This window comes from Dysidea avara, chromosome 1 (genome assembly GCF_963678975.1).
Source record: "Dysidea avara chromosome 1, odDysAvar1.4, whole genome shotgun sequence".
Lineage (NCBI taxonomy): Eukaryota > Metazoa > Porifera > Demospongiae > Dictyoceratida > Dysideidae > Dysidea > Dysidea avara.
This window is the reverse complement of record NC_089272.1, coordinates 30,084,334-30,112,151: the sequence shown is the minus strand read 5'-3', so window position 1 is coordinate 30,112,151 and position 27,818 is coordinate 30,084,334. Positions and strand designations below refer to the sequence as shown.

General features: G+C 37.0%; 1 protein-coding gene across 1 annotated transcript; it reads left to right on the top strand.

The window, feature by feature from the left end:
- Positions 1 to 979: 979 nt before the first annotated feature.
- Positions 980 to 22,504, top strand: LOC136261208 (fibronectin-like). The gene is made up of 10 exons (XM_066055185.1): positions 980 to 1,069; positions 10,512 to 10,826; positions 13,419 to 13,679; positions 18,149 to 18,481; positions 18,539 to 18,604; positions 19,986 to 20,129; positions 20,245 to 20,287; positions 20,520 to 20,763; positions 21,122 to 21,241; positions 22,092 to 22,504. Exons 1-10 carry the CDS (start codon positions 982 to 984, stop codon positions 22,269 to 22,271), a joined length of 1,794 nt encoding a protein of 597 aa, XP_065911257.1. The 5' UTR covers positions 980 to 981; the 3' UTR covers positions 22,272 to 22,504.
- The last annotated feature ends 5,314 nt before the right edge of the window (positions 22,505 to 27,818 follow it).

Sequence of the window (27,818 nt, the reverse complement as noted above, 5' to 3'; positions counted from 1 at the left end):
TGTTATGCCGACTTTAAAGTGATTTAAACTTTTGAGCTGATGACACAGCCATTAGAAAATTGCTCTGGAGCTGAAAATCGCTAACCTGAGCAAAGTAACTATGTACTTTAAAGTAAGCACCAATGACTACCTTCTACCCAACAGTACGTTTTTTATAAAGTATTCTTCATACATTGCATGGCTTGAAAAGATTACAAAACAACACAAAACTTACTTATATATAACGCGCACGATAAAACTAAGATTTTCATGATGATCAGCGTGTGGACAAACCCCACAGCGATTTTCATCCTCATTGGAGCTCGGACGACGGAGCAATCCCAAGTTAAACACGAGTTGTCATTTTGTGCCAGAGTTCTATTAGGGAATATACGGAGAATTTTTTAATTAAAAAATCTCGGATACTGGAATGCCTACCATGAGCTTATAACACTGCACCCATTCTATAACTACATGTACTTATGCAGTGCTCAGTAGTTGATGCATCCAATGTACTGGTTGTCAGTGACGTCAGGCTTCAAGTATATCATGACAACACAATCTTCACCAAGTCACTCAATATAGCTAGCTATTTATTTTATCATGTAGCTAGTAGCTATAATTGCTCAACTGAGTGCATGTTCTGCACTACAATATACTGTAGCTACTTTGGAAGAATAAAGAGCTAAAATTTGAACAGATGACTGAGTGTGACCAGTGTAATAGGCAGAGACAATTGTCACACATCATTTGTATGTATATACTGGTACAAGACAAAGAATGTTACATCAGTGTCCACGTCAATCATGGAGGCAGCTCATTAGCTACACACAGGTGAGCTGCAGGAGTGGCTGCGCACTCTAGCTCTATCTACATTGGTAACAGTGTACATGCTTTGCAAAGTATTTATTGTGTGGAACTACAATAATTATTATGGTATTAATTAATCGCTGCGTACTTCCGAATAATATGACAATAAAACGCATGCGCATATCCGGCTTTATGAGTACGATCGTAGAAATGTTTCTTGAGAGCAGAGCAGGCTGTGTTGTCCTCTTATTCTTGCTGATAGGATACTGTAATGGGAAAGGTAATCAGTTTTTCTATAGGCGCATTTTACCTTGTGACGAATGTCCAATACCTGAGCTGTTTGGTCATTCGGAGAAGATCCTTTCATGTGTGTAGCTACGGTTTACGATGTGTTTTCGGAAGGCGCTTTCATCTGTTAGATACACGACGACGTGACACACCTCTAGAAATGATAGGTGAACATGTTTCCAGAGCGTGATAGCTAGCCACGAGCAATTAATCAAATTTTGTAGTGAACGATGATTGCTCAGCTTGAGAATTCAAATTCGAATCCATGTGAATCCTGGCAGCTATACAACCTTCTAAGTTCTAATAGCAATTGTCTAATTTGAATAGACTCTTCAGGAAGGGCATCTCGAAAAGGAGTTGCTTTTAGCTATAGCCACATAGCTAGCTAGAGGTGTAACAGTTGCTTACTGCATGCTCAAAATGGTGAAATATTTTCCAACTACTGACAGTACACTACTTGGATTATTGTCGTGTGTTCACAGTTCATTGCATGCAGTGAAAATATGTTAATATGCTAGTAGCTATGGGAATGAGTGTAAAAGTATAGGGAATATATTCGTAGTTTATGCAGCATGTTGGCATGTCCACAGGTATGTATGTTGTACACAATACAGTACGTGTATAACACTCATATACAGTATGATATGGTTTTGGCTGCAGTACATTTTTAGTACAGCACTTCAGTGATAGGATTTTGCATGATCAAGAGTTGAGGTACTATTATTATTAGCTTGACGATATAATAATAAATCTGAGAGAGAGAAGGTAAATTGAACTGAACCAAGCAGCCACACAAATGTTAATATGTATGTGTGTGTAATGACGTATTGAAACACTGACTCAATGCGTTTGTGGTACACCCATACATCACAGGAATATGATTGTGTCATTTTGTAATGTGTGTTTTCATATACTTTATTAGTTGCTATACATATTAATTTATTTAGGAAATCCTGCAATCCCTATATCAAACTTACCCTTCAGTTTCAGTATTCATTTGATAATGATGATATTAATTTCAGTGTACACTTAACTGGCTTTATTCAAATGAGCATGAACATTGTAACCTGTGTTGGAGTACTGGTGTGTGTTGCATGTAGTAATTTTAATCGGTGATCGGTAAATTTGTAATGTTCCCCTACTCCATGACCATATTTACAACTGCTCACTACTACTGTAAAATTATTTTGTCACGTGTTTGTATGTCGCCCGTACTATTATTTTAGCACTTACCGCCGCTAGCTATTTAATTCACAATGCATATACTAATATATCATGTTTCCTCCCTGGTTTTAAAGCATTGCTTATCTATTAACATGTATGTATATGTGTATATATGTAGTGAATTTGTACTGTTGTCAGATGTTGTATAAAGCTATTGGTGACCATTATCAGTTCATCAGTGTAGTGTACCATAACTTATTGATCAGCTGATAGAAACGTTTCATCAAATTTCAAATATTCAGCTGACAAATAGGTATCTCACATTACTTTTATGGGTTTGTTTTGAAGTGAGAGAAAGCTATCCTCAAGTGGTAAAAATGAATATTTCCTGACCACAATAATTTTATAGGATGCCAACTAGCTCTTTGGTAATGTGTTTACCAGGTTCATACACACATCACACAGTCATGTCTCCATCTTGCATTTAATTGCTGTATGAATATTATTGCTTCATCATGCATAAAATGTTTTTATACTCAATTCAAACTGAATATTCCCTAACATAAACACCTGTTAATAAATTTAAACTAAAACTTAATCAGCGAATGTAACATGTTGTCGACTAGCTTGTGATGTTTGCTACGTTCAATAGGTGTTGACACTTTTCAAAGTTTTGAGACATACAGAGAATGGGTAGTTCACTTCAATAAGCTAAATTCCTTGAAGTGAAGTACTAAAATCTATACAGTCTGCAGTATAAATACTTAACTGTGTATACATGTAGGGTAGTTGCTTTAGACAAGCGCATACATAGCAACGTATATAGAATGGACAAGAATCAAAACATAGCAACAGAGACATTTCCTGATGGTAACAGACTTACTGTTTGCTGCATCAGTTTGAAGGTTTCCTAAGTGGATATAAATTTAATACATTGTCTCATGCTAATTACTGAATAGGTTTCACAATATCAAAGGATCCTACATGAATGACTATAATATAATTATAGAGAACACAATGTTCAGTTTCTTTCAATCATTGTACATGTAGTTAGTGTATGTATATGTGTAGTGTGGTTGTCAAGCATCACTGGCTGATAGTAATAATAACCCATAATAGTTATAGCCTTGTTGCTAAGTGACTATGTAATGCAATTAGTGGGAGTTATTTTTATAGAGCTATTAAACAGGTTTTGTAGCAATGATTTTCATCTAGCAATAAATACATATGTATTACATATTATATTGATTGCCGTAATTAGTCAAGGTAGAGTGATAAAATATTTGCTGATTCTGAATGTATAGCTATAGCTATGCTGCATTGTGAAGTGACTGTCCATGTGAAAATGAATTTTCTAACTGCCTATATAAGAACTAGGATCATAAAACTATTCACAAAAAGCAAACCTACGCACTTAGTCACCACTTTTGAGTGAGTCCAAAGATACTATATGCGCAGGTACATCAGTCCACTAAAGTATGCAGTGTAAGTGTTAGGACTGAAGGCAATATGACACAGTACTTCATAATCAATTTGCAGAATGTTTATGCTGTATTATACTATCTAAACCAAAACAGCCAAGCTGTAAAAAAAAAGAGTGCGGCCCCCAAAAAGGCCAGGATAAAAAAGATGTGAAATCCAAGGTGGCGGCCAAGAAATGGCTGTGATGGTAGGGTAATGGCAAAAATTTTAATTACGACAATTCAGGTGAATTTGGTGCCGAATCCTAGTAGAGGAGGCAACGCAAATTCACCTGAATTGTCGTAATTAAAATTTTTACCATTACCCTACTATCACAGCCATTTCTTGGCCGCCACCTTGGATTTCACATCTTTTTTTATCCTGGCCTTTTGGGGGGCCGCACTCTTTTTTTACAGCTTGGCTGTTTTGGTTTAGATATCACTTCTTTTTGTATTGCAAGCCACAAAGCCAGCGACTAACTGGCTTTGGTGCTTCCTTCTAACTTGTTTTTTTCTTTTCTTTTCTGCAGGAATATTGGAACAAAGGAAGAAATGTTGTGTACAGTTTTTTTTCTGATTAAAAATATTTGTATATTTAACAATGAAAGATGATTTTGTTTCCAACACATATTTCTACAGGGTGATTTGTTTGTAGCTGATCCCTACAAGGTAACTTGTATCCAACTGATATCTCTACAGGGTGACTTGTTTTGTAGTTGATCTCTCTACAGGGTGATTTGTTTGTAGCTGAACTCTCTACAGGGTGGTTTTTTTTTCTAGCTGAACTCTCTCACTTCACAGCTGAACCTTCTACAAGGTGGCTTCATCTATCTGATCTCTCTACAGTGTGATTTGTTTGTAGCTGAACTCTCTACAAGGTGACGTTTTCTAGCTGAGCTCTCTCTTATTTCTAGCTGATCTCTCTACAGAGTAACTTGTTAGTAAAGCTGAAGTCTTTACATGATGGATTTTGGTTGTTAAACTCCCTGCATGAAGACTTGTTTGTAGCAGAACTTCTACAGAGTGAATTGTGTGTAGTTGAACTCTCTACAGGGTGCATGACTTGTTTATAGCTGAACTCTCTTCAGTGTGACTTGTAATGTCTGAATCACTACACTACAGCAATATATTTGTAGCTGAACTCTCTATAGGGTGACTTGCTTGTTACTGAACTGTCTATAAGATTAACTGTTTGCAGCTGAACTCCCTACAGAATAACTTGTAATGTAATAGAATTCTATAATGGAGTAAATAAATTAACCGAATGCTCTATTAGGGTGACTGTTCTATTAGAGTATCTCGATCTCGCATTTGCCACACGGAGTTGGCTTTCGAATCATAATTCAGTGGTTTGTAATCCGATTCTTCTGTACTACTGCAATGACTTTCTATGAAGATTATTCCAGCTATACACCGATTTTCCGTTCATTGCTCTAAGCGGTTTGCCTAGTATAGGCGTAAAAACTAATCCTTTTTTAGTCATAAAAATCGATCGCGTAATTGTGACACAGGTTGGGTTTTGTGTCATATCTCCGTGGTCTTTATCTCGATTCCTTTCAAATCACCAAAACGCACTCCTACGATGGTTACTCCATCTACATAGCAATTTTCAACTCATTCAATGAAGCGGTTTACCCTGTAGACGTGACAACAAATCGATCTTGTTTTACGCGAATAATCGGTCATAACTCCCGAACCATTCATCGGTTTTGCACCAAAGTTGATGCTAGAATTCGCCGTTGGACTCCCTTTCTGTGTGCCAAACTTCAAGGCGATCGGAGTACGCGTTTGCGTTTTATAGCAATTTTTGCAAGTGTGCGAAAACACGAAGAAAGAAAAAAGAAACGAAACTTTGGCAGTTCGTATCTAGGAAATTGCTGGAGCGGTTTCCTTCAAATTTGGTATGTAGACTCCCCTGGCTGGCGGGTAACTCTGTAGCAAATTTGGTTCCTATCGGATAATGGATCACCGAGATACAAAAGTGTGAAAATTACGTTTTCTTTCTTCCTGTCAATATACCCACGATGTGGCGCGCCGGCTTCTTTGGCCGCACGACTCACTATCGTGTGTCTTGATTATAATACAATCTAATCAAAAACAGCCAAACTGTAAAAAAAGGTGCGGCCCCCAAAAAGGCCATGGTGAAAAAGTGAAATCCAAGGTGGCGGCCAAGAAATGGCTGTGATGGTAGGTTAATGGTTAAATTTTAATAACGACAATTCAGGTGAATTTGGTGCCAAGACCAAATGGCACAAAATTCACCTGAATTGTCGTTATTAAAATGTAACCATTAACCTACCATCACAGCCATTTCTTGGCCGCCACCTTGGATTTCACATCTTTTTTCACCATGGCCTTTTTGAGGGCCGCACACTTTTTTTACAGCTTGGCTGTTTTTGATTAGATATCACTTCTTTTTGTATTTGTATACTGCAAAGCCGGCCTATGGCTGGCTTTGGGGCTTTCTAAACCCATGTGTTTTTTTCTTTACCACAGGAAGAAGAAAAGAACTTAAAGAAGATTTGTAATACTTCAATTATACAAATTATATACATATATTTATTACATGCCCATTATCCCCACAGGATATTTTTTTTGCAGCTGATCTCTCTACTGGGTGACTTGAAATGTAGCTGAACTATATACAGGATGGTTTCTTTGTAGCTGAACTCTCTACAAGGTGACCTCTTCTAGCTGGTCTCTCTACAAGGTGATTTGTTTGCAGCTAAACTCTCTACATGGTGGTTTCTTTGTAGCTGAACTCTCTACATGATGGTTTCTTTGTAGCTGAACTCTCTATAAGGTGACTTTGTCTAGCTGAACTCTCTACAGGGTGATTTTTTTGTAGCTGAACTCTCTACAGGGTGATTTGTTTGCAGCTGAACTCTCTACATGATGGTTTCTTGTAGCTGAACTCTCTACAAGGTGACTTCGTCCAGCTGATCTCTCTTCGGGGTGATTTGTTTCTAGCTGAACTCTCTACAGGTGATTTGTTTGCAGCTAAACTCTCTACAAGGGGGTTTCTTTGTAGCTGAACTCCCTACATGATGGTTTCTTTGTAGCTGAACTCTCTACAAGGTAACTTCTTCTCTACAGGGTGATTTGTTGTAGTTGAATTATCTACAAGGTGGTTTGTTTGAGGCTGAACTCTCTACATGGCGGTTTCTTTGTAGTTGAGCTCTCTACAGAATGATTTGTTTGCAGCTGAACTCTCTACATGATGGTTTCTTTGTAACTGAACACTCTACAAGGTAACTTTTTCTAGCTGATCTTTCTACAGGGTGAATTGTTTGTAGCTGAACTATCTACAAGGTAACTTCTTCTAGCTGATCTCTCTACAGGGTGATTTGTTTGTAACTGAACTCTCTACATGATGGTTTCTTTGTAGCTGAACTCTCTACAAGGTGACTTCTTCTAGCTGATCCCTCTACAGGGGGATTTATTTGTAGCTGAACTCTCTACAAGTGATTTATTTGCAGCTGAACTCTTTATGTGGTGGTTTCTTTGTAGCTGAACTCTCTACAAGGTAACCTCTTCTAGCTGATCTCTCTACAGGGTGATTTATTTCTAGCTGAGCTCTCTACAGGTGATTTTTTGCAGCTAAACACTCTACATGGTGGTTTCTTTGTAGCTGAACTCTGTACATGATGGTTTCTTTGTAGCTGAACTCTTTACAAGGTGACATCTTCCAGCTGATCTTTCTACCGGGCGATTTGTTTGCAGCTGAACTCAGTGGTTTCTTTGTTGCTGAACTCTCTACAAGGTGAATTCTTTTACCTGATCTCTCTACAGGGTAATTTGTTTGTAACTGAACTCTGTACAAGGTGTGTTTTTGTGGGTGATCTCACTGCAGGTTGATTTGTTTGTAGCTGAACTCACTAAAGGGTGATTTGCTTGTAGCTGGACTCCTTGCATTGTGTCTAGTTTCTAGCTGATCTCTCTACAGGGTGATTTGTTTGTAGCTGATCTCTGTACAAGTTGATTTGTGTGTAGCTGTTCTCTCTGCAGGTTGATTAATTTGTAGCCGATCTCTCTACAGTGTAATTTGTTTGTAGCTGAACTCTCTATAAGGTGATTTGTTTGTAGCTGATCTCTCTGCAGGTTGATTTGTTTTAGCTGAACTCTCTACAGGGTGATTTACTTGTAGCTGAACTCCTTACATTGTGTCTAGTTTCTAGCTGATCTCTCTACAAGTTGATTTGTGTGTAGCTGATCTTTCTACAGGTTGATTTGTTTGTAGCCAATCTCTCTACAGGGTAATTTGTTTGTAGCTGAACTCTGTACAAGGTGCTTTTTTGTAGGTAATCTCACTGCAGGTTGATTTGTTTGTAGCTGAACTCACTAAAGGGTGATTTGCTTGTAGCTGAACTGCTTACATTGTGTCTAGTTTCTAGCTGATCTCTCTACAGGGTGATTTGTTTGTAGCTAATCTCTGTACAAGTTGATTTGGGTGTAGCTGATCTCTCTGCAGGTTGATTAATTTGTAGCCGATCTCTCTACAGGGTAATTTGTTTGTAGCTGAACTCTCTATAAGGTGATTTGTTTGTAGCTGATCTCTCTGCAGGTTGATTTGTTTTAGCTGAACTCTCTACAGGGTGATTTACTTGTAGCTGAACTCCTTACATTGTGTCTAGTTTCTAGCTGATCTCTCTACAGGGTGATTTGTTTGTAGCTGATCTCTCTACAAGTTGATTTGTGTGTAGCTGATCTTTCTGCAGGTTGATTTGTTTGTAGCCGATCTCTCTACAGGGTAATTTGTTTGTAGCTGACCTCTCTTCAGGGTGATTTGTTTCTAGCTGATTGCTCTACAGGTTGATTTGTTTGTAGATGAACTCTCTACAGGGTAATTTGCTTGTAGCTGAACTCCTTACATTGTGTCTAGTTTGTAGCTGGTCTCTCTACAGGATGATTTGTTTGTAGCTGATCTCTATACAAATTGATTTGTGTGTAACTAATCTCTCTGCAGGGTGATTTGTTTGTAGCCGATCTCTCTACAAGGTAATTTGTTTGTAGCTGAACACTCTGCAAAGTGTTTTATTTGTAGCTGATCTCTCTACAGGGTAATTTGTTTGTAGCTGAACTCTCTCCACAGTGACTTGTGTGTAGCTGAATTCTATGTAGCTGAAATCTCTAGAGAGTGACTTAATTGTAGCTGAATTCTCTACAGGGTGCATGACTTGTTTATAGCTGAACTTTCTTCAGTGTGACTTGTAATGTTATGAATCTCTGTAGTGATATTTGCTTAACTCTCCACATGGTGACTTGCTTCTTGCTGAACTGTCTATAAGATTAACTGTTTGCAGCTGAACTCCCTACAGAATAACTTGTGATGTAATAAAATTCTATAATGGAGTAAATAAATTAGCCGAATGCTCTATTAGGGTGACTGTTCTATTAGATCTATTAGAGTATCTCGATCTCGCATTTGCTACACGGAGTTGGCTTTAGAATCATAACTCAGTGGTTTGTAATCCGATTCTTCTGTACTACTGCAAGGACTTTCTATGAAGATTATTCTAGCTATACACCGATTTTCAGCTCATTGCTCTAAGCGGTTTGCCTAGTAGGCGTGAAAACTAATACTTTTTTATTCGTAAAAATCGATTGCGTAATTGTGACACAGGTTGGGTTTTGTGTCATATCTCCATGGTCTTTATCTCGATTCCTTTCAAACCACCAAAAGGCACTCCTACGATGGTTACTCCATCTACATAGCAATTTTCAACTCATTCCATGAAGCGGTTTACCCTGTAGGCGTGACAACAAATCGATCTTGTTTTATGCGAATAATCGGTCATAACGTCTGAACCATTCATCGGATTTGTACCACATTTGATGCTAGGATTCGCTGTTGGACTCCCTTTCTGTGTGCCAAATTTCATGGCGATCGGAGTACGCGTTTGCTTGTTATAGCAATTTTTGCAAGTGTGCGAAAAGACGAAGAAGAAAAAAAAACGAAGAAAAAAAAAACGAAACTTTGGCAGCTCGTGTCTCGGAAATGGCTAGAGCGATTTCCTTCAAATTTGGATTGTAGACTCTCCTGGCTGGCGGACAACTGTGTTGCAAATTTGGTTCCAATCGGATAAGTAATCACTGAGATACAAAGGTGTGAATATGACGCTTTCGTTCTTCCTGTCAATATACTCACGGGTGTGGCGCGCCGGCTTCTTGGGCCGCACGACACACTACCGTGTGTCTTCATAAAGTAGATAACCGATTGTACATACTGCACATTGCACATCAAACTAATAAAAGACATTTATATATTAGGGATGCCATGACAATAAAGAATGTTTATGTCATACATAATTATTATGTCACAGTTGTTTATGTCATGATTATCGTATGTCATGATATAACTTGATCTAGAAAAATCTTAACAAAACATGTTTCCCTTTGGTGAATTTCCACAAAACTTCTATACTTTCAAAGTATAATGCACATAGTTTTTGGTCCCAATAATTAATTTTGTACAATAAAGTAGCCAAATTTGTGTGCTATTTCTCTGTCACTAAATGGGCCATGACATACTATGTCATGGGATTTTATTTCACAATATGTCATATGTCATGACTATCTTGGCATCCCTAGTATATATCTGTTATACTATTTGTAAGTGTACACTATGTATCAGTGTATGCATACAAGATCATTGTAGCACCAGATGATTGCAGTAATGTACAGGCAACTAAGTGTGTCTTAAGAATTTTGTCACTATAAAAATGTGTGTACATACTTCGCAAACTGAGTACATTGTATATGTAGCATGCATAGTCAGTGCTTATGTATATGTTGAAATATTTATTTCAGTGACAATAACAGCTCACCCAGCCAACACCACAAAATGTACTGGAGAAATTACTGTATTCCAATGTCAATTTGAAGGAAATTTGTCTGATATTCCATCACACTGGAAAAAATTTATAGCACAGCGTGGTGTTTATGAACATTTAGTAACAGGATCAAGGTATAAAGAATTTGGAAGTTTCAGTCTTGAGAATACCACACATTATGGTGCATTGAAAATAGAAAACATCACAACTGATGATGAAGGATGGTATGTGCTTAAAGTAGGCAGTGATATGTTGAGCAACAGAGCATACCTGAATGTCATAACAACTGCAGGTACAGTATAGAATGTGATAAAATGCTTGTATCAGTTCATGGTGAATTATACATAACCACTGTACATAAAATTAATAGTCAATTTTGTGTTCAATTATTCATGTTTAGCCATGATGGCTCCTTTGCTACTTTACTGTATGCACCTCTAGCTCATCTGTAATCAGAATTTAGCTTTGTCAGGCTAATGCTGTAACTGCTGCTGCATCCATGTACTGTAGTTAGACCATAGGCAAAAGTGCATGCCGACATACACACACACAGAGACTCTGCATGCATGCATTGAAAGCGCATACATGCAAATGCAGTATGCATGTACATTTACGTACATACAATGGACACCCAATCTTCTCAGTGGATTTGATTATAATATGCCAGCAATAGTATCAAAGTATAAGACACATAATCTCTTCTATAATCACATTTGAACCATGGGACACATCACAGAATTAGTTGGAGTTACAACATAACTTGCTGTGAACATAACTTGCTGTGATGTCAAATATAATAATAAGTGTTTCTTTAAGATTGAGCAGCACATATTTTCAGAACAGAATGTTAGATATAATTATGAAATTACAATAGTTATATGATGACCACAATGGAATTGCCTGATATATATGCCCAAGCCCGAGGGCCATAGGCCCAAGGGCACAGGCATGACTATATATTAGGCAAATCCTGAGAGGCCATAGTACATGTATATTAGGTAATGTATACCACTCTGATATGCTCACCTAATAGGTGAAGGAAGACAAACCTGCATGCATACACATTACTTTTATACAGAAGTTTGTTAACTTGCAACTGTGAGGACAAAAAAGAAATGATTGTGGGATTTGCTGGATGTAGTGATACCATTTCTAACCAAATAACCACTATGTGGATGCCTAAAGTAACTTAAAGTGGTAAAATAAGTACTTAGGAGTATAGCTTGAGAATGTCTGAGCCATCTTTTAATATAATTGAAATGTGCCGTGTGAAAAAATTGTGAAAGTGACTATTTGCTGATAGCTAGTAACTGAACTATGCAATGCTTTATTAACTCAATTATTTCCTTTAAGAGAATGCTTAGCATAATTTATAGGCGGCAGAAGGGTGGGGGGGGGGGGGGGGGGGGCTAGGAGCTGAAGCCCCCATCACTCTGCTGAGGGGGGTTTAGCCCCCCCTCAGAATGATATCACGCTGAAATTATCCTTCTTGCAGTGGGGCTGAAAACTGTGATTAAGATTGATATACTCTAATAGAATGCTCAAATACCCTAATAGAGCAGTCAAGGCCTTCATAAAAAATGTGTTCCTAAAAGTAGCTTTAAATAAATAAAAAAAACATGAACAAGTTGCCTACAGTGGGAATTGAACCAGGTACCTCTTACTTTAAGAGTTGGTGTCTTACCACTGTATCAAGTGTTTCCAGGTGGCTATAGGCTGTTTTGTACTGCTTATAAATGCTATATGTTCATTAACTGTGTAGTCAACAGCTAAAAGCTTTGCCAAAAAAGTTTTTAACTGGAAAAAAAACCTGTTTTGACTAAAAGTTGGTGTTTTAGAAATTGTTCCTATAAAATTGCATGAACTTTGAGACATTGTGAAAGCTAAAATGGCTACAGCTTCTGGGGGGACAGCCTCCCAGACCCCCTGCTGCCAGAGACTCTATACTCCAGTCAGCCCCCCCCCCCCCCCCCCTCATATCAACTACTTCCTCCACCACTGGCCTAATTAAAACATGCATATATGTAATAGTTGTAATACAGGCTTGAGAACTTTGCCTTATATGTATGCCTGACTGCCCGAGGGTTGCAGGCCCGAGGGCAGAGAGCATATATCAAGCAAAGCCCAAATTCCTCATGTTACAGCTAATATGTAAAACTTATCAGGCCTGATAGCCTGTACAAGGCAATCAATCACCCAAGCCAATACGAGTGCAGCCACTGGATGTATTATATATGCATACCTAAAATTTTCTATTATGGGTCAGCAGCTAGTACGTTGTGATTATGCTCAGTTACAATGAACGGACATATTCTAAAGCTATCATGGAGAATATTGGTTATGTGAGTTTAATGTTTTAATCAGTGCCATTAGATCATTTATGGAAAAGTTACGGAGTTCACTAAAGGCCTAGATAGGTAAGCTTGCTTGTAGAGTGGTTGCTCCGTGTAGAGAGGTAGTTTTGTGATGGAGGTGTATCCGTATATTTGAAAACATGCAGAACAATCAGTGAATAAGCTATAGCACTAGTTCTACCTTAGCCCAATGGTATTATTCGATCCCCACAATCGATTTCAACCTTAATGTGTATATAACTGCTGCCCAGATGTAGCCCGGTAACATTTAATATGTATAGCCAAGTTAGCTGGGTTACATACAAAATGTAGCCCGGGAAGCTCCTCTGATCTGAGATGTGAAAGTGTCACATGTAATAATGGTACACCCTGTATGTTTAACTAAAAAGACTGAACATGCTGAGAATGCCCAAAGCATAACGGGTAAATTTTTAAGCATTCACATTTTATATGCAGACACAATCTAATTCCATATACGATAGATGCACGCTATGGTGTTAATTTATAATGGTGGTATTGATCATCTCCAGATATTGTACCAGTTATAATTGAGGTGACCTCTATTAATTCTTCAATGTTCACTGTTTACTGGACATCGTCAGTTGTCAATGACAACTATACAGTAATATGGACTAACCTACATACTGGTGTAATGTACAACGGGACAGTTCCAGGGAATACAAACAGTTACACTGTAACAGGATTGAGTGGTGATGTAAACTATAATGTGAGTATAGCTGCTGTGAACAGGTGTGGGATGATGGCACCTAGTGATCCTGTCACTGTGTATGGTGAGTACAGATATGTATACTATATAATATGCTCCTGGCTAGCTATAGTTTCCTTGAGTATCTGTCTGCATGTACAGTAAGTAAATTCACTTGAACGGAAAAGATGTAAATTCAAAGACGGGGGTCAAGAAATAGTCTAAATGATGTTAATGCTAATAAAATATTGATAGCTGTGAATGCACAATTTTTGTTACAATGCTCATAGAATGTTGTCAATGTTCCAGATTTAGGCCTGACTTTTGTTTCTAAGGTAGAAATAAAGTTAGGTGAACAGCCACGACAGAGTGGTTGAGTAGTTAAAAGATTTGGGTGTTAAGTGTAAAGGTCCCTGGTTCAAACTCTGGGCAACTTTTTCAACATTTCCTTGTGCACTTTTTAGGGTACCACTATCCCATGATCATACTTTTGTTTGGTTTTTGCTTTGTAACTCTGTAGCTGTTTTCTTAACCATAAAGGGTGTTGCATTCCAATAGTTAATTTATGTATACATTGTGTTTAAAGTTATGGTTTTTGTAGGATGTGACTATAACATGTAACGGATGGAAAACAAACTCGCAAATTAGCCACTTGGAAAAAATTAGTACATATAGCGGCACAATTCAAAAATCGTGCACTTTTTCATAAGCTTTCCACATAAGTAGTACTCTTCATGATATGTATTTCTTTGATATTAATAGTGCCATCACAGATTTGACCTTTGGTGGCCATTTTGCCCAGAAATTTAATCATTTTTGTCTTTATCTCCCTGAGGCATTAATTAACTTGTTAAAACATGGTACCATAATAAATATATTGTTGAACGAAACAACTTAATTTTTATTTGAAGTTAATAGGCGATTTCATTCCAAAGTTATGATCATTCATATTACCCATGAATTTTGAGATAATTTGCCTCCCCATGAGTAATTTACACCCCAAGGGTAGGTGAACTCAAAGAATTTTGCAGCTAATAAAAGTGATCAAACTTTGAAATAGAGTTACCTATTAGCTTCAAATAAAACCAAATTATTTTGTTCAACAAGACCTTCACTTTGGTATCAGGTTTTAACACGTCAGTTGATGCATCAGGGAGATAAAGACAACTTTCTGTACAAAAGTGGCCACAAAAGTCACCAAAGGTCAAATCGTGATGGCACTACATAAAAATACATGTCATAAGGAATACTATATATGTGGAAAGTTTCATGCTTTTATGAAAAAGTGCACAATTTGGCTAATTTTGGGGGATACATTGCTATACTAAATATCAAACATCACAGTAAACCTCTGAACACTATTTCAAAGTCTAGCTTCCTGAGCTGATATTAAGCTCTGCACTTACACCTATTGTAGGTATTGAATTTTGTACTCAATAAAGAGCACTCTTCAAGTTAAGCTAGACTGTAAACAAGCCAAGATACAAGCTCCAAAACTTGTTAAAGAGATGCTGTTACTTGGATCTGTGTTCAGGTTAATTTCTACAATTTTAACCAGATTCTACAAAACCAATTTAAATTGCACATCAGGCAAAATCAACCACTGGGTAGCTACACTATCATACTATAGTTTTGGCCCTTAGCATTATTTTAACTGCTCAAGGCTGGTTTTAACAGAGTGGTGTGGTAAGCTCAAAAGGTGGTTTCTGGCTTTGTGAAGCGCCTGGCTAGGCAAGAATCAGTGGTTTGCTGGTGGATGGTTTGATATTGTTGGCCAAATGTTTCTTCTGTTGATTTTGCTACATATCAGCCACTAAGAATCCAGCACAGCCCTGTAATTGCGTGCTTGGACTTCAATCATCCATTTTGAAATATATCGCTTGCCCACCTCACCACCCCCCACCCTTTACCCCTTTTTGAACGCTTGTGATACTACTTTGCTTGTCTAACTGCTGACTTATTTTGTAGGAAACTCAACAAGCAGCTATGCATCCTGGAAGTGGTCTGAAAGGCAAATAGCAGGAGCTTATAAGCATTAAAGGAGCTTATAAGCACCAAAGACGCTTATATGAACTAAGTAACCATTTTGTAAGACCTCTGTACTGTAGAAAACCAAAACCAGAATCATTCTTTTTACTACCCTATAGCACTACATATTACTGACATTCTATGCCTGTATATTAACTGCTAGCACCTGTTAACATAACCAAGCATAGCCCAGGAAATTACTGCTCTCTCATCTCTAATAAGGACATGTGGCTGCAAAGGAATTTTGCAAAAGATAAAATACAGCCAGAGGATGTATGACATGAAATAAGCACCATCCAAAAGAATTCATGTTAATTGCATGCTTTGAATATTTAAATTTTCAAACTAACATCTTAACGGACTTTTGAAGGATTTCAAGGCTCTCTTTGCTTCATTGTTAGCAGTACTCTCTTCCCTGGTGGTTGCTTATCCTCCATTTCATATGCTAAGTTATTTATCATGTGACAAAGTCTCCAGCAGACCATGTATAAGTCAAACCATAGGGGTTGAATATGGTTTATTACACCACTGAATCCAGCATAAGAAAGCTTTCAATTGATACATGGTTTTTAGCAATACCCTCCAGAAATAGTTTCTCTTTATAAACCCTATGGCTCACATGAATGTGTCATATATGCCTCCTCTGAAACACAGCTATATCCTGAGTGTTACTCTCCTTTGCGCATTGTGGCGGTTATGAGCTCCTGGTAACAGATTAATACATTTTTAACTTAAATTTCATACACATGCTTGCTATCCTTGGCAATTTATGTTGACTTGAATTCTTTAAAACCGTTTATCTTGATGTGTGATTTGGAATGTTTTCCAAAATCCAGTCACAATTAGTTTTGTGGCTGCTTCTCAGTTTAGCAGGTGACAACTGGTAATGGTCAGGCTTCAAGGTCATACCACATTGTAGATCATCAGCTGGCAAAATTAATGTAGATATTGGCCTAGTTTACAACACTACTGACAAGTTCTCTGATCACCCGTGATAGACTGGTTTTAAGCACAGGGTTTGATATCAACTCCAGTGTGCTTCATAATCACATTCAAAGGCTTCTGGACTAGTTTTGGGATGCTACACTGTTAAGCTATACTAGAAACGTCATGTTATAGGCTTTTATGAGCCAGTCTGTTTGGCAATAATTTTCCATAACACTACTGCATAACACTATGAATATTAGTCAGATTAGTCTCAAATGTGGTGTCTGAACTTGCCTTAATTTACACACCCTCTTTTGCATGTTGAAAGGTAATCGGGTAAAGAGTGTGTGTTTATAGTGATTTTGTCTTAGTGAAGTGTACAAAAAGAAGGAGAAGCCCTTGAATACCTTAAGAAGGGGAGAGAAATATAAAACCTAAAAAAATATCAAAATTTTGCCTACCCATATCTCTGGAATGGCTGGAATAATGTTAAAATCAAAATTTAGAATGAGGTCTGCCCTATCTGGTAGACAGCTATAATGCAAAAAGATTGTATGCTTCGGAGAAGTGACCATGTGCATGAAAATTGTGTTTCCTTTCTTCCTTTTAATACAGTATACAGAGTTGGGGTTGTTACACTAAAAATGTAACTAGTTACATATTACTCGTTACTTTTATGCGATGTAGCGTGCTACAGTTACATATTACTTACTGAAAAAAGTAATGAGTTACATATTACTCGCTACTTTGAGGGCTGTAACTATAGTAATAATATTACATATTACATTTGTTCGTTACAAACTATAAAGTAAGTCCAACCTTCTAAATACAAGTTACCAGCCTATAACTACAAGTAACACGAGCGAGACACGTGTTTCTCTGGTGTAGTTCAGCCACAAATACATACTTTGTTGTTGTATCTTGGCCTCAAGGGCACTCCCCATACACTATCATTCTTTGTCCATGCCTATAATGCTATCTCCAGTCTTGTCTGGACCCAAAATGCAATCAATCACATGCCTGGATACAATGTGCCTTAAAAGGAAGTAACGCATTACATTTGTTACAATATCCGGATGCAATATCTGTTACATATTACTTGCTACTTTGTCATGTAACGCATTGTATTACTCGTTTCTTTAAAAGTAATATTATTACGTAACGCGTCCCCAACTCTGACAGTATAATATGCATGGTGTGGTGCACTTGTTTTCTCACATTTATCATAATTGTTATGGAAAATTCTGCATTTAACTAAACAATGATACATACCATAATTTATAGAGAATTCCATGTTTGGGCTTAGGGCTTAATGTTCAGTATTATAATATCATACAATATTGTAACATCTATTAATGACCCAGCAGGTCAAAAATAATTATTTCAGTTGTACCTGACTTTTATTACACCTGTAAAAGTAAAGAATCTCCATTTTTCTCCCATTTGCTTACCTTGTGACTTCTTGCAGTAGTTTACAGGACTTTTATAAGAGATCACATGACCTTAATTTATTTGGAGGTTTGCTACAATAAACTTAAAATGCTGTAAGAAATGTAATGTAAACTTACGTATGTACATGTTACTTTGCCATGTATACAGATACACCTGATAAACCAATGAACATCAGATTTTCACAAAGAGCATGTACATCCTTTATGGTACAATGGGATGAGGTGGTGGACATGTTCCCAGTAATTTATGAAATTAGCTGGTCTAATGGAAATGGTTACAATGAAACAATCACTACCAACCAGACATCTTACACTATTCATGGACTGACCTATGACTCAACTTACTATGTAACTGTTGTAGCTATTAATACTTGTTGTGGAGCTGGACTAACCAGTTATACTGTATTAACAACTAATACATCTATGTCAATGCCTCCTATACAACCAACCACAACTGTTACCATTACATTACCACCTGTTGGTGAGTGTTAACAAGTACCAATACATTGTATTGATAATATGTTGCATATGTATGCAGAACACACAACTTCTACTACTACTAAAACTGTACGTGTTACAATGACAACTGTGATACAACCAACAGGTGATTGTTGTTATCCGATACCTAATAGTATTTCATGAGTTGTTCAGATGTGTATTATGCGTACATATGCCAAATTAGTGTAGAACTATAATTGCATGAACATTACATTGTTACAGTAGTATACGACATTGGTTCTTATTAGCAAGACTTTCATTTAGATTCATACTATTTTTAGTGTCATGATAATAATCATGTCATTTCATGAGCTTACTATCATGTTGCCGAGAGGTGCATTACTACCCTGTAAGTATGTACTCTGGATAGGTAAGCATATATATTCACTAAGATCAAGAGTACATAATAAAAATAGGGAGTCCTCCATATTTTTATTGCGTAATCTTGCTAAGATGATGCAAAGTACTATTGGGAAATGCTTGCACATACTTTCCGTTAAGAAGCGATTGCAAAAACTGCTAACTAGGCACTCATGAAATGAAATTATTAGAATCTTCTCCTTAAGTTGTACACAATACACCTACTGAGTTGTATGTGTAAAAAATACAAGCAGTACCTGCTATATTGCTACATCACATGTATGTGCTACTGGTTAAAATGAAAAGCCACATATGTGACTGGATCTTGGAAAACAGGTCTTATTGCCAGATTCAACTTTTCCCCAAGAACACTAAGTGTAGCTATCTAATTTCGCAATCATGCAGCTAGATATGAGTGGTCTGTTTTTGCTGGCTGCTTTTCTCAAGCCCAGTGGTGATCCATACGTGCGGTGTGGGGCTTTAATTGAGCTCTGGTCAGCCTGGGGATGGCTGTATACAGCTGTACAGCTCCGTGGTGTTGAATAAAGACCTGTACCATGAATTTCCCTCCCATTTTAGCAAGTTTTGAAACCTGAATGGCCCATAACTTAGCCTAACTTATCCCTACGCCTTATTTCCAATTTTTAAAACAGTCTCTTTCCCTCCTTCTGGACCCCCACATCCCTCTTCTTTTGGAGCTAACCTGCTACAGTCAACCTCGGTTTAAAAACTATCTAAAATGGTGAGAAACTTAACTGTTGTCTACTTGCACAGTGGATGCTCTGGATGGTAAGTGGTGTAAAATGTGTGTAAATTTGATATATATAGCTGCAACCATTGGCAAGCTACAATATACCAATTTAATATTTAAAACTGGCATTTCTTGATACTTTTAGGCGATAAGACCATTTTTCCCAGGCTGGGTCACATATGTACGTGCATGAACTAGTAGATAACTTAAGAAACACTGAAAAGGTTTTAAAATAATTATAGGCTGCACTTGTATAGCAGGAGTAAGTTATGCTCATGAGCAACTGACTTTAATTAGTGTTGCCCTTATACAAACTTCAGATGGTGTATAGCACTCTCATGTAGTATTATGTCTATTGATGATAAATATATTTTAGGAAAGCCAGCAGATGATGATGAGTGCAGTTGCACTAGTGTAGTTGGAGGTGTCATTGCTGGGTTTATTGGAGGAATGGCTGTGATAGTGATCATAGTGATTATAATTCTTCTGGTGTACTGGAGCTATTATAATAAAAAGAAAGGTACAGTATTTATGTAGTTCACTTTCTTACTTATGACAATTTCCATTGTGTTGTACTTGTGTGTACAGTAACACATTATACAGTAATGTTTTAGTGGTGTTATTGTTTGTTTCAGGTGAACCTGGAAATGATCAAATGATATATAATGTTGTAAACAGGTTAGTTACTTCGCTATGTGCATTACTATACTTCAATAAGTATAGGTGTTTATTGTTCAATATCATCGTATGATGCTGATGCTTGCATGAATACTGTACAAGCATTGATTTATTGGTGTCGATACTCCATCAGTTACAAAATATTTGTAATGTATATCGTACTGTGAACAAGTTGTAATACATAATATGTAGTAATAATAATAATAATTCACATATCTCTTGTGCTCTTTAGTACTCATCATGATAGCATTTCAAAGGATAGCATCTCAAAAGACAGCATGGATTTATCAGTATTCAAGCCGCAAATGACCTCTCGTGTAATTGAAGACTATAGTGAAGTTGTGAACTGTGCCCGACCACCTAAGGCTGTCTGTCACAAGTCATCATCCAGTAGGACAAAGTCTAATAGTGACTCTGTTAAAGAAAAGCCCGATGAAACACCAGTACCACTGGGTTCATATGAAACAGTAACTATGGTGAGTGATTCTGTAGTTACAAGTGGAGTTTATCCAACAGTTGTTCATAATTATACTGTACCGTACGGCCTATCACATTCACATACTCTTGAAGTGTCATATTTAAACCAACTGTGTAGTTATGTTGGGAGCAAAGCCAATATCAACATACAACACAATGATAAAAATAAAATAGACTGTTGGCTGGGTATGGTTGTCCAATCAAGTGATGACATTACTATAACCCTTTTGTTTGTTGAATCAAGCATACTGTATTCCTAAACTTTTTTGAGCAATATTGAAACACATACACTGTACATTAACAAGACACCAAGATGCTCTGTGCTAACTGTAGTTTTGCTGATCTTTATCCATACAGAATAATAACTCAAGTGTTCCCCGTCAAGCCCTTGCTAATGGAACTGAATATGCTCTTTCTACTAGAATGACACCAGCTAATGTTGCTCGGACTTACAGTGAGCCAAAAGAAAAAGAAAAGGTATATATCATATAATACAAAGAGAATCAATTTATGCTACTAACTCAGTATTTACACATACTGTGAGATATTTCTAAAAGGTGCAATAACCTGTTTAATAAGTATTGCTTTGCAGTGAAATTGTATAATCTTACTCTTTCTATGAAACTGATGAAATTCAACACAAGGAACACTACAGTTTTCTCAGTATCCTACAGTTTACATCATGTTAACACAACATGTGCGATTTAAGTAAACATATATATTAATATCAAAGCACTTTAAAATAATTGGTAAGAGCTTCAGAGTAACATATTGGTTGACTTGTGCAACATAAATATGACAGTAAGATCAGACCATCTGTGTAGTCACAGCGTATACTCTAATGGAACAATACTCTAATAAAACAACCAGAATTGATTTGGCATTTTATTAATGGATTTTGTTTTAAGTATAAGCTTTTATGGTGACCAGCAATGCTGCTTGGGTTATGTTGATGGTACTGTAGAGTCTTTGTCTGGGCAGCACCACTGTATATATAAATTTTTTAAAGCTGAACATCTGTCATGAAAATGTCTGGACCAATATATGCCATGACAATCACGCCATGACACATGCATGAGGGAATGGCCCATGTGTGTCTGTGGCGCATGGCTTTAAGTGTATACATGCATGTCTTTAAATGCATCCATGCTTGGCCTTAGTTTTATCCCTGTGTACATGGAATTATTTTGCTTTACAATCTGTGGCACTATTATACAAAAAATGCCACGCACGTGTGAAATTATAAGTGGACTGTACGATACATGAATATAAAAATGGATTGCTGAAAAATGTCAAGCGTTGACATAGAATTATAATGTTTATTTAGGTTAATGGTGTACAACATCAACAGACGGATGATGTACCCCAGCAACAAACAACCACAACAGGGAATGGACACCTTACCACTTCCAACAATGCACAACAGCAGCAGACAGTCACATCTGGAAATGGACATGTTACTACTAACAAAATTACTTCATCCATGGCATATGAACAAGTTGCATAAATCCATTGCTTCCCATGATCATATATTGCCATTGTGTACATGTGTAGTTTGTAGTAGTCATATCCACCAATGATCAGTACAGTGTTTTATATTTTGTATGTGTCTGTGTATGTAACTGTTAGTAGTAGACATATTGCCTTAAGGAGCACTGAAATTGCCATTGATATGTACAGTTTGAGTCAAAATTTTACAATGAATAATTTGTGATTTTAAAAAGCTGAATAATGTTTTTGTGTTAGTATGGTACAGTATAATAGTGCTTGACTAGATATTTCAGCCAATGGTTTTTGGGGTGGCCATTGTGAGAAAACTTACATTGATGTTAAAAGTATTTAACCCACACGCTTCTAGTAATCGTACCACCAGTGCCAGTGCTATTTACAGAAAACATGAATTGTGTAAGAAGCGTTCTTACGAAGCTCGCATACGTGAAGTTGAACAGAGTTCCTTTACTCCTTTAATTTTTTCAGCCACAGGAGGAATGGCTGACAAAGCAACCATGTTTTACAAACGTCTTGCTTCCTTGCTGTCAGATAAATGGGACTCAAATCTGTAATGGGGTGGATCCGGTGCTGCTTGTCTTTTTCACTTCTGAGGTCAGCAATTAGATGTCTGAGGGGTTCTAGATCCTCAAAGGGATCCTTTGGCCACTCTTTAGGGTCAGCACCAATTGACCTCATTCAAGTAGAGTCAAGACTCCCATCATGCTTAAGGAGTAACTCATATTGTTTTTTTTTTTTTGTTACTTTTAATTTGTTGTTCTTGTTATTTTATTGGTTGTGAAGTGAAATGATCATTTCAGTAAAAAAGAAAAAAAAAAGGAGGGAGCAAAAAAAAAAATCACAAACAACTTGCATAAACACGCCCAATCAATCATCATGCACGTTTGTTGAGTACAGCAACCCTAGATAGCTAACATTTAGCTATAATGAGAACATTCTATCCTGTCCTGCGGAAGTAGCTGTGTTTACGGTACTATGTTTTTGACGCAAATACCACGACATGCAAAAAATTACGGTGGCTATTTCTCAAACTAAAACAATCGCGCCTCCGGTTTTATAGTGGTTCAAGTATCAGGCAGCGGCGGAGGAAGTAGTTGATATGAGGGGGGGGCTGGGCTGATCCAGACTTATTTCTATAGTTTGGTAAGGTGAGACCAAAAAAAAAAAAAAAAAAAAAAAAGGTCACAACCAACTGACAAGAGCTTTCCACCTCACCAGCTACCATTTCTAACTGATAAACTACATAAAATCCTTACATAGCTCGCTACACACTGAATACTTTATTAGAGTGACTGTTCTATTAGAGTATCTCGATCTTTATCACGGTTTTCAGCCCACTCCAAGAAAGATAATTTCGGTGTGATATCATTCTGAGGGGGGACTAAGCCCCCTAGCCCCCCCCCCCTTTCCGCCGCCTATGGTATCAGGGCAGTAAGATGAACACCCTGCACTGGTAAAGAAATTATTTGGTGAAAGTCGATTTTTTTTCATTGGGAACCCTACATAAGTAATTATAAAGGTGATGCCGGAAAGACTTTCGATTACTGTCTTCAAGGATATAATGGTACAGTGTTCCAGAGGAATGTTGTGTTGACAAAAAAGAATATCTCCTAGAGTTAATGGTGGACTGTGGAGGGACTAGTGAAAGATAGTGACTTCTGGTAGATGCCATTGAATTAAATGAACAGTGACTATTATTAAAAATGCAATAGATGCCGTTTGCTGGTGGTAGCTAGCTATATGTCATTGAGGAAACTGACCGAAAGGAAACTTCGTCTTGACTGGAGAGAAGGAAGGTGAAGTTGGGAGCAATAATCGTTTGAAGAAATGGTCCAAGACCTGGTAGATGGACACCAGCGACTCCCGCAGATCCATCGAGCTGCCCGCTTTTGTAGGGACTCAGGGGCGTAGGGAGGGGGACTCAGGGGGTTCAGGAACCCCCCTGTAAAATTTAGACTTCTGCAAGCAGGATCCTAACACACCATTAATTAGTGTGGCAGGACAAAATGAGTGAGCAATTATTATAGTGTAATGGCACAGCACAACAATTGATAAAACCTGCATTCATTTCTCAGGGAAGGATTTACAGAGGTAACATGAGCCCTCTTCAAAACTTGTTAAAGAGATTGATACTCTAATAGAGCAGTCGGGTATACTCTAATAGAACATGCATGTAAATATATCCATGTCCATATGAAGTTTTTCAGGAATGACCTTATACTGCTATAGCTTTGGTGTGCATGCAGTGTTTAAAGATATAGAGCTCCAGTAATTTATCACTTGTGTTATGCAAATTGAATTCATGCTATGCATATTTGTATAGTTATTGTTTTGATTGTAAGTCATTCCATTTGTATCAGTGGATTCATGGCTCCTATACCACAGTGAGATATAACCATCATTTACAGATTACTATATGTGTCTCTATGTGCTATGCTGTCTGTTTCCACTAGGTGGCTTTATTTAGTATACCACCTTCATCCCAGGGGCACTTAATGTATCATAATCAATGTACTTTTTGCATAAAATATAGCAATTTGCTGAGTTTTGATTCATTAAAATATTGAAAGTCTCTCAGCGGCAGTAATAGGATTTTGGCAAAAACATCTAGGCGATCTCTATTATGAACCACTACTGTGGTTCATGATAAGTTCATACCAGATCAACGATGTTAATGTGTGTACCACTGTCTACTTGACTTGCTGTGATCACATAGCTGCACAAGTGTGCATGCCTGTAATGATAAATCAGAAGCCATACTATAGCTGACCACAGCATGCTATACACTGCCTATAGTTGAAATATGTAAGCTGTATAGTACAAAGTATACATTCGATACAATGCAGTGGTGTTTGCTAACTCTGATAATAAATTATTAGCAAACTACTTAACAGCTACTGTACATGATGGCTAACTTAATAAACTAAGATCAGTTAACACTTCAAATGTACCGCTCTTGTAACAACACAGGTAAACAGACATACATACACTTTCATCTCACCCTCCGGCCCTTTCACATAGAGTGTTTAGTACTGTGTAATATCAAGCACCACCAGCACCTCTTATTATCATGTTAGATATCCATAAATGGATTTATAAAAAGTAAACAAACTAGTGTAAAAATAATTTTAAAAATTAAAACATGGGAATAGAGATCACTGAGAAAAGTAAAGAAACAAGAGTCAAACAAGCCAGCATGTTAAACACACAGAGATCTCTGTTTGGACTCAAATAAACATTCATACAGAAGTATTCTCGGTACTTATCTTCCCCTGATTTATGGAGAAGTTACCTTCTACCATATCCATTGAGTCCAAATAGAGATCTCTGTGTGTTTAACATGCTGGCTTGTTTGACTCTTGTTTCTTTACTTTTTTCAGCGATCTCTATTCCCATGTTTAATTTTTTAAATTATTTTTACACTAGTAATTCATTTCACCTTAATGTCAATGGTGCAGTACAGCAATGGTATAGGCATATTCCTGCCACACACGGACCTATAACTTTACCCACCTCCTTCACAGTGACTTGACAGCATTGTATATCTGTAATGACTTTGGTATATACTTGATAATGCCAATAAATTAATGACAGAGATTGCACGGATTCCAGTAAGTACATTTTCCATGATTGTATTGGTAACCATAATACTATTACTTTTCTGGTCATACATGGCTTCAAAAATAGTTCTCATATGAACAGTACAAGTTTAGATCGTACCTACATGTAGTGTGTGCAGCTATACAGTCACATTATAATATCATGTGTGCCCATTGTGTGTAATGGTTACAAGTATATGGCTTAGCTCAACTATCCATACTTGTACTATGTGGAATATAAAAAGATGATTATTACTGTCACAATAAAGTACTTAATGGAGCCACTATATGTGACCAAATTTTGGAAAATCACCCTTATGGTCACGCCTGAAACAATTAGAAACTATCATGGTGCTGTTAATAGCAGAAAGCACTTTTCAAATATTTCTAAAAATTTTCTTGTAATTCAGGGTATCTGTATTTATTCTACCCTTAATTGGGTAGGAATTTAACTTATAATACTGTGTTTCAGAACTAAAATTAATATTTAATGTGTCAAATGCACCCATAAGGGTGATTTTCCACAATTCAGTCACGTATATACTTGTGTAAATATGTAAACTGATCTTAATAGGCTTCTAAAGTAATTTGTGTACAAATACAACATAAATTTTTGTGGTTGATATTGATTATAAGTTTGTACAGTTTTATGGCTTGTGTAGCTCCTGCCAAGCTCAATCAGTCACTCACCAAATATCAGGTGATAGGCAAATACACACATTAGCTACTGTACATACAGTACATCAATGTGAGGAGCATATGTGACCAAATTTGACAAAACAAGGCTGCCACACACATCCAATTTTCTGACTTTAACCAGCTGTAACTTGACTACTCAGCAAGCTTTTGGTCTAAAATTTTCACATAGTCCTTCCATAGCATAGTACAATACCAGGTCAAAATGTGTAACTAATCACATACTCCTACATTGAGTTATGGTACTTGAAAGTCATAAAACTGTATGTGTGTGGAAGCCAAATTCAGTCACAAATTGTGAATTATCGTAACTGAGTGTAAATTATGTACAGTTATACGTTCCACAAAATTATCTTTCTTTCTTAATAATTATGTAATTGTGATACTACTTAGGACTCGCAATGAAATATGAGTGGTCACTGATGAATCATGATCCACTCCATTTGCCTTCCCATACACTGGGATATTAATACACGTATATGATAAACCATATCTAATAGTTGTTTCAGCTGCAAATAATATGAAGTGATTATTAAGTGCAACCGAAACTTAAAATGAATAATCGTAATTATTAAGCATACTCAGGGGCGGATCCAGGGGGGGGGGGGCTTTGGGGGCTGAAGCCCCCCCCCCCTTCATATTTAGGCTTTACTTGATCAATATGCTGAGTATTATAATGAAATTTTGTCTTAGCATAATTATATGATCACTAATACTACAAATACTCATAAAACCACCTTATAAACATCTTTCCAAGGTATTATCAGTGGATTTATGCTAAAGTTTATGTAACAAGGACCCGGATCAGCATTGGAGGTGTACAAGATCGAGATACTCTAATAGAGCAGTCAGCTAACTACTCTAATAGAACATTCACTGGAAACATGTAGTTGGTTCTGTTATGGAATTTTTCCAAATCTGCCTGCACCTATACATATATACAATGAAGTGCATTGGTTTGTTTAAAGGGCTTCATTCATCCACTTGTGTAGTTAATATATATGGCAATACTTAATTCAGGTACACAATTTTCATTGAAAATGCTCTCAGATTCAATCTTGTATTGTTCAAATTTCAAAATTTTCCACGTTCAACATTATATTATTCTAACATGCACGTATTCGGTGTTGTGCAATTGTGAGACGGGTGCATCATGTACTTGGTTGTCTGTACCTACCCAAACATTTTGATTAGCAAAATGCTTTAGAAAGCCATACCTATAATCTAAAGGCAGTATATGAAATATCTAC

Coding starts and splice junctions, on each gene's coding strand:
- LOC136261208 (XM_066055185.1), top strand. CDS start 982: ATGAGTACGATCGTAGAAATGTTTCTTGAGAGCAGAGCAGGCTGTGTT. Junction 10,827..13,418: donor GAATGTCATAACAACTGCAG/GTACAGTATAGA, acceptor GATCATCTCCAG/ATATTGTACCAGTTATAATT. Junction 13,680..18,148: donor TGATCCTGTCACTGTGTATG/GTGAGTACAGAT, acceptor CCATGTATACAG/ATACACCTGATAAACCAATG.